Source organism: Malus sylvestris, chromosome 17 (assembly GCF_916048215.2).
Source record: "Malus sylvestris chromosome 17, drMalSylv7.2, whole genome shotgun sequence".
Taxonomy (NCBI): Eukaryota; Viridiplantae; Streptophyta; class Magnoliopsida; order Rosales; family Rosaceae; genus Malus; species Malus sylvestris.
In genome coordinates this window covers 29,630,385-29,638,597 of record NC_062276.1, presented here as the reverse complement: position 1 = coordinate 29,638,597, position 8,213 = coordinate 29,630,385, and the positions used below count along the sequence as shown (strand labels likewise).

The following is an 8,213-nucleotide window of genomic DNA, read 5'->3' as shown; positions in this document are numbered from 1 at the left end:
TCCGAGCCCCTCTACCCGGAACAGAGCTAGTACCTCGACCAGTTGACCTCTAAGCCTTTCCAGCAGCCTGCCACCATTGGCGCAGTAGACTTGTCAAACCTTTTTATTGTAGATTTTCTGTTTCCCTTACTTTTAAAACTTTTGAAATTGTACGTACATTTTTCTTTATATTATAAATAAAACAAATTTATTAATTATTTTACAATGTAATTAAAAAATGCAATTAACTTTTTTTTTATAAATTATTGTTACAATTTAATTTTTTAAAAAAATTGTTGTTTTAATTTAAAAAAATGTTGTCAGAACCCAAAAGAAAAAAAATATGTATATTAAACTTTACGCAACGAAACCTTTCGTCGTGTAACAGTAAATGCCACAACCATATTCGTCGCATAATAGTAATATGCATACGACAAACTTGTAACAATTAAATAATGTTAAAATGACTCCAATTTTGTTGCATGAACATTTACTAGACGAAACGTTTCGTTGCGCAATGCTTTACTAACGCAACTTTTTCGTCCCCACATGAGTACGATATAACAACATACTTTTGCCTCGTTGTATTTCACACGACAAATTAAGCTCTTTGTTCTGTTACATTTAATGCGACAAATCATTTTTTCAACGCATAGTCATTTGTTGTGCGACAAATTTCATTATTTTGTCTCACAAATTTTTTTTTCATGACCTATGTGCGACAAATATTTCTTCGCCTAATAACTTATGCGACGAAATTTTACCTTTTGCGACCAAGTGTCATTCGTCGCGAAAACTGTAAAATGTAGAAGTGAATGTTGACCAAATTCACCCTACGAACTAGTTATTTCCTAAGGGCAAGGTTTCGTAGAGCAACCCCAATTTTCTGATGGCGCAACAATATCACACAGTTTTTGCGCATATATAGTTGCGTGCCTGAAATGACACTAAATATGGAACCATATTTCAGTTTTTTTATTTTGTTGCTTTGGTATATAAGAACTAATTAACTAAGTTGTGTTCTAGAATTAAGATAATTCAAATCTGTTCATTGATTGATAACAGTACTGGATGACGGTGTTTGTTTCCATGAACAACAACATTTCGGACAAATGGATATAATTTGTATAAATGGTACTTGATTAATAACTCATTCCTCGTATCTAATTCTCTCTATCTCTGTGTTAAGTGATCTCATTTCTCTCTGATAAGTTATCTGTTTGTCTCTCTGTCTCTCTCTGTCTCTATTAATTTATCTAGCTCTATAGAGATGGAAATGGCTGACCAGAGAGCAGAAAATAACGTCGTCTCCGGCCAACCCCAGAATAGTATTGCAGACTTTGATCCCCCAAAGAAACCCAAGACAAAGAAGTTCGCTGTTGCCTGTGCTGTTTTGGCTTCGATGACGTCGATCTTACTGGGTTATGGTAATTGTTCCTTAAAACTCATGGATATTGTTAGTGGTTGTGGTTCTCTAATGATACACTTATTCTCCATTCCTGTTCCTATTTGATTAAAAATATTATCTTACTATTGCAATCCGCCATTCTCCGTTCCTACTCTTTTTGTTTTGGAAGAAACTTCTCCACCTGCGACGCATGCTTATTTCAAATTTATTTACAGATATTGGTGTAATGAGTGGAGCGTCTCTCTTCATCAAAGAAAACCTCAATATCAGCGACGTTCAAGTTGAAGTTCTTAACGGTACCTTGAACATATACTCTCTCATTGGCTCAGCCTTGGCTGGTAAAACCTCTGACTGGATTGGACGCCGGTACACCATAGTACTTGCCGGAACAATCTTCTTTATTGGAGCTCTCCTCATGGGTTTTGCCCCGAACTATGCCTTCCTCATGTTCGGTAGATTCATTGCCGGAGTTGGGGTTGGCTATGCTCTTATGATAGCTCCTGTCTACACCGCCGAGATCTCTCCGGCCTCGTTTCGTGGCTTCCTCACATCTTTCCCCGAGGTTTGTTTCATTACCACGTTATATTATCATATAATATAGTAACTATTCTTGTTATTAGCCAAGGCGTAAATATAAGCATCTAAGTATTTGAAAAAAGTTATGCTTGCGAGACCATATATTTATATCACATTTATGTATCATCTCATGTGACAAGTGGTGCATACAATGAACATTCAATAAGATAAATTCATTAATTGATGTGGCATTTAAACCATCACTTGCCACGTCCGAAGGGGTATAAAAATATGGTAAAAAAAAGTGATATTCTAACAATTTCCTCGTAAAAACTAAGGGAGTGTTATTCATACACCCCTTTTTACCTCCCACACACTCTTGTTAGTTTTTGTCCACTGGTTTTCTTCAATTCATTCGATCTGACGGCCAAAAATTGAGAGAATGTGTGAGATGGTAAAAAAGAGTGTGAATAGCACCACCCAAAAAATACACATTAGTGTATCATCTCATGTGGTAAGTGATGTATACAACCACCATTCAATGAGAAAAATTCATTAATTAATGTGACATGTACACATCACTTGCCACATTAGATAGTGCACAAATGTCATATAAAAATGTGCTCACCCTAGAATTTTCCTGAAATATCTACTGGGTGGCGCTATCCACACCATATTTTACTTTCCATACACACCCTCTGAATTATCGACCGCAAGATCAAATGAACTAAAGAATATCAAAAGACGAAAATTAACAAGAGGTGTGTGAAAAATACTAATGGATGTGTAGATAGCACCACCCTATTTATTGTTTCGTAAACCTCTCACATGCATGCACGTGGAGTTTATATTAATAGAATTGATCATTTTGAAAATATGTAGGTGTTTGTTAACGTTGGTATATTACTGGGGTACGTATCCAACTTTGCCTTAGCCAAGCTCCCAATCCACTTGAACTGGAGGATCATGCTCGGCATCGGCGTAATTCCCTCAGTTTTTCTAGCCCTCGGCGTTTTAGCCATGCCTGAGTCACCACGTTGGCTCGTCATGCAAGGGAGACTCGGAGACGCCAAGCGAGTACTAAATAAAACATCATCTTCTGAAGAGGAATCACAGCTCAGACTAGACGAGATTAAAGAAGCTGCAGGAATCCCCAAAGACTCAAAGGATGAGGTCGTTCAGGTTTCTAAACGCAGCCAAGGTGAAGGTATATGGAAGGAATTGCTCCTCCGCCCCACGCCGGCCGTTCGCCACATTTTAATAGCAGCCCTTGGTATCCACTTCTTTCAACAATTGTCGGGTACAGACTCTGTGGTTTTGTACAGCCCTAGGATCTTCGAGAAGGCGGGAATCACTTCTTACAATGACAAGCTACTTGCAACTGTGGCTGTTGGATTTGTCAAGACCATTGCAATCTTGGTGGCAACATTTCAAGTTGATCGGTTCGGACGTCGTATTTTGCTTTTGAGCAGCGTGGGTGGAATGGTAGTTTCTTTTACACTGCTCGGTGTGGGTCTTACGGTCGTTGATCAATCCCACAGCAAGGTCCCGTGGGCCGTCGGGTTGTGCATCGCTATGGTACTATTCATCGTCGCTTTTTTCTCCATCGGGTTGGGACCCATCACGTGGGTCTACAGCTCTGAGATCTTTCCGTTGCAGTTGCGCGCGCAAGGGTGCAGTATGGGGGTGGCCGTAAACAGGGTGACGAGCGGGGTCATCTCCATGACTTTTATTTCATTGTATAAGGCCATCACGATTGGTGGGGCTTTCTTTCTTTACGCGGGAATTGCTGCGCTTAGTTGGGTCTTCTTTTATACGTTGTATCCAGAAACGCAGGGTCGATCCCTTGAAGATATGGAGGTCTTGTTTGGTAAATACCACAAGTGGAGAGAAGCCAATGCCATGCTTAACAAGACTAACCAAGTTGATCATGGTTTGGGTGACGACAACAAGGCTCAAATCCATTAGGAATAGAAGGGCAATGCTTAATCAATGTTTAATGCACTTTATGATGATGATCAATTCCTTTATCTCATATATTTCAGTTATATGCAACTGTACTTACATCTATAAGAATAATTTTCATTAAAACCCAAAAACTTGTTTGGTATGTAGTGAAGTTGAAAATTGTGAAAACTTTTGGTTTTCATCTTTAGTGAGACATAGATCTCGAGCAATCGCTCCAGCCATTATATTAAATTCTATACTTTAAAGAAGAATAATCCCAAGGAACCCAATTTTCAAACCAAATTTTGTAAACCAAATGATACGGTTGTTTATGGTTGGATTATTACTTACGTGTTGATTAACATGCTTAACTCCTATTGACGATACATCATTTGGTTTGCAAAATTTGGTTTAAAAGTTTGCTACCTAGCATTATCCTTCTATAAAAATCACTAAACATAGCACATGAAAACCCCAGTCTACCTAGACATCCATTGACTTACCCGTAAACCCTCACCTTCGCTTATCGACTCTCCTTTTATTCTTCTCTCTGATCCTAGCGTCCCTTCTAACATTTTCTAGTGGACACAAAATCTTCATCATCAAGATCGATCGAGCACACAAGTTCTGTGCTCACTCTCACCTTTTGGAAAAGTTCAGAGTCTCAGACATCTTATTTTCTTTGTTAAGTAACAAGATGTTCTATCGATATGTTTGGTAGATGTGTTTAATATATAATTGTTTGTTCTTGTTAGAACATTTAGTTAATTTAGAATCTTCTCCGTAATTGCAAGAAAGTAAATTTTTAGAGTAATTATTTTAGGAATTCGTCTCGTATGGGTTTTGTCAAACCCTATATATATATATTGTATCACACAATCAGGGAATCATATTTCTATATGGTATCAGAGCAGGTTGCTCCATGTATGATGCTCGACGGCCACCTGTGCTCTATGTCACTTTATTTGTGTTGGAGTAAGGCCAGGAAGACTAAATTTATAGACAAAGTTTTGAAAACTAAAGGACATAAAAGTTGATGATTGGTTTATTACTTATACATTGATAAACGTGTTTATTCTTATTGGTGACACATCATTTAGTTTATAAATTTAGTCTCCAAATTTGGTCTCCCTAACATTACCCTTTGTGTTGTCCACGCGCTAGGCATGAAAATTCAGTGACACACTCTAACCCCAATAACACAAGTTACAAGGCCGTAATATGTTGTCCGCCACTAAATTGACCACATGAACCCATCATAAGATGACGTCACAAGCCGACTTAGTGATGAAAGCCATCGTAAGATAATTATGATGTGAATGAAATTGAACCAAACTGTTCTTTATTAATAATCAAAACAGTCTACTAAGCAAACCTCATCAACCTCCCCACTTGGGGACACATGTTCGGGGATGTAATCTCATCCTTATCACATTACACCAAAGCTGATAGTAGCCTCACACAACAGTTAACACAAAACAATGTAGTGTCATACATAATCAAGTGTACAATCATGCAATTATTATATACTAGAATAAACTGTAGTAAGGGACTCATCACCAAAATACGAAGGTGAAGGTCTCACTGCCAAGCCTACTCTTCACTTCCTGGGTTATCCTTGTTCTCACTATGTCCTGAGGGGTCGATAAAATAAAGTGTGAGTGGATCAAGTTTATCTAGTTAAAATCATTTGAATATAATAACCCTCGTTTTGAAATCATATATATAGTCAAAACTATAAAACATATAACACTACCATAACAGTAATCAAGTTTATACCACATCGCTTGTCATATCAAAGAATGTAAATTCCATTCACACTCAAAGTAATTCAAGTGTATAGCAAGCAGGTGAAGTGGCATTTACCTGATCAATGACTAGGGTCTATTAACGAATCTAGATTTTACTGGAAATATTAGTACCTGCAATAAACCTATGGTCGTAGCTAGCTATACGATATATATGATGACCATTTGGTGAAAATGAATCACCAATAGTCTTAAGATATCATTCAAGTTTAACTAGATTTAAGTCTCCTCGAAGACTACTCAAGAACAAAATATAATATAATATAATATAATATAATATATTATATTATATTATACATCAAATGGTAAGTAGAGCGTCCTTCCTCGTTAGGCTCCTTGCATGATTCCTTTTTAATAGATACTAAATTAATTAATCACACATTTGAAGAGAAAATTAATCAACAAATAAAAATAAACTAATCTTCAATCAATTGGGAGAGGAAGAGATGGAGGAGAGTGTAGGGTGTTTGTGTATAAGAGAGAGAGAGAGAGAGAGAGAGAGAAAGAGAGAGAGAGAGAGAGAGAGATGTAGGGAGAAACAACAGCCGCCGAGGGGAGATGGAAAGGAGAATGGGAATAAAAAAGAATGCATAGACCTAATTGGTGAAGTAGTGTTTGCCCGATGGGCACCTTCACTCAATCGTCGAGCAAATGTGTTTCTGCTCGTTTTTTAACACATCGGCGTGGTCCTTTGTTAAAACCAACGAAACCATTAGTAAATGAAATTGTCCGTCGGGCAAATTGAACTTAGCCAGCGAATCATTGTTTCGTCTCGCAAGCCACAATGACTTGCGCGCCAAATTTTTTGTTGGCACTAAAATCTTGCCCTACGACAGTCCAATGTGGAAAACTTTTGTCACCTAAAGTGCATTTGAGTGATGAAAACAATAATATGTCAGTCAAATGTGGAAAAATATGCGAGACGAAGGATTTTTGCCACGCAAGGTACCTTTTCTCAATGAATAAAAACATTCATCATGCAAAGGCCTTCAAGTAAATGCGGGTAAGGAGTTTTTTGGCACCAAATAGTCACATGACGAAGAATTTCCTGCGTAAACATTACGCGAGAAATTTTATCAGGTGAAGGGCTCTAAAGTGGTTAGTGCACATTGAACTCGTTGTATTTACTATGTACTTTATGTGACAAAGGTTTCGTTGCGCATGGTTTTTGGGACCATGTTTTGCGGTCAAATTTTCATCTCGCAAGGTCGTACAGGTTATTTAAAAGTATAGTTTCACTTTAACTTTTTCTCACATTGGTTTTCCCACAACCCTAAATTTCCTCCCGTTTTCTTTATCCTCAACCCCCCTCCCCCAAAAAAAATATCCTAAGGTCTTGTTTTTATTTTGGTGAAATGGCCGATTCCGTTGCTCTCATAACTAAGCAATGTAAGGGAGAAGGATTTGGGAAGGGTAATAATTAAATTTTTGTGGATGTAATTTTTATATTTTTGGAAAAACAATTTTGGGTGAATCACTTACTTTGATTTTGAAATTTATGTTTTGTTTCCACAGATACTGCAAATAAAAAAACCCAGAGATCGGTGCGGGCTCAAAAGGACGAAAGTGCACAACGTAAGCGAATCATTTATGATGATATGAGGGGATTGAATATGACGACAAATGCGAAGCTTATGCACAGCATTCGGGTACTAGTGCGGAACAACTGTTTTATGGAGCGGGCGTCTTGGAACAATTTGCCCGAGGACCTGAAGAAGTCTATGTTCGATGAATTATCAGTAAGGGTAAATTAGTAAAATAATAATTATTTTTGTTAAATAGTATATTATAACGCATAATTTGTAATTATTTTTTGTGTCACAATGTAACTATATTATTTATATTACGGATCAACGCTTGATGAAGTTGATTTATGAGATGTTCATGATGCATTACCGACAGTGGTGGCCTAACATCTAGCGACACGTAGAATTAGGAAATCCTAACGGACTAGTGGAGTAGAAGTGTTAATTAAGTGTTGTGGATGAATAACATATGTTTATATTTATGTATTTGAGGATGATGTTTTTAATTATTTCTTTAATAAGTATTTGAATTAAATTTTCAGTTTAATTGATTAGTTGGTTAATTTGATTTATTTGGTTAACTTAAGTTGATTTAAGTTTTTTATTACTAAATCAATTACACAATAAACTCTTTGTTGACATAAGCTTCAAATTTTCAAATAAATATTTAAATTCAATGTCCTCCATCGCTTTAGCATTTAGGTGGTGAACCTGTCATCACACAAAAATATTCGTCGCGCAAAGTGGCAAAAAAATGCAGGTAGATTTCGCGCCAATTTTCGACGGTATATGTTTTGCACGACGGAGGTTTCATCGCACAAAGAGTTCGTGTTTATAATCAAATTGCTCAGCTGTAAAGGTAGAAACTGCAAATTTTGCAACAATTGTCTCTGCCATTGCAAAAAATCAGCCTTCCTCCTTCCATTACTATCAAATCCATCCTCTAATACTCCCATCATCTCAATCTTCATCATCTCTCCCTAAATCGATCTATCCTACTCTATTTGGTATGTGCTTTCATTTTGTATT

The 8,213-nt window shown here is 37.0% G+C and overlaps 1 protein-coding gene across 1 annotated transcript; it reads left to right on the top strand.

Annotated features, from left to right (window-relative positions):
• The first annotated feature begins 1,198 nt into the window (after positions 1-1,198).
• LOC126610858 (putative polyol transporter 1) lies at positions 1,199-3,871 on the top strand. The gene is made up of 3 exons (XM_050279008.1): positions 1,199-1,406; positions 1,603-1,949; positions 2,786-3,871. The coding sequence occupies exons 1-3, from the start codon at positions 1,250-1,252 to the stop codon at positions 3,869-3,871; spliced, it is 1,590 nt and encodes a 529-aa protein (XP_050134965.1). The 5' UTR covers positions 1,199-1,249.
• Positions 3,872-8,213: the final 4,342 nt, after the last annotated feature.

Coding starts and splice junctions, on each gene's coding strand:
- LOC126610858 (XM_050279008.1), top strand. CDS start 1,250: ATGGAAATGGCTGACCAGAGAGCAGAAAATAACGTCGTCTCCGGCCAA. Junction 1,407..1,602: donor GTCGATCTTACTGGGTTATG/GTAATTGTTCCT, acceptor ATTTATTTACAG/ATATTGGTGTAATGAGTGGA. Junction 1,950..2,785: donor TCCTCACATCTTTCCCCGAG/GTTTGTTTCATT, acceptor GAAAATATGTAG/GTGTTTGTTAACGTTGGTAT.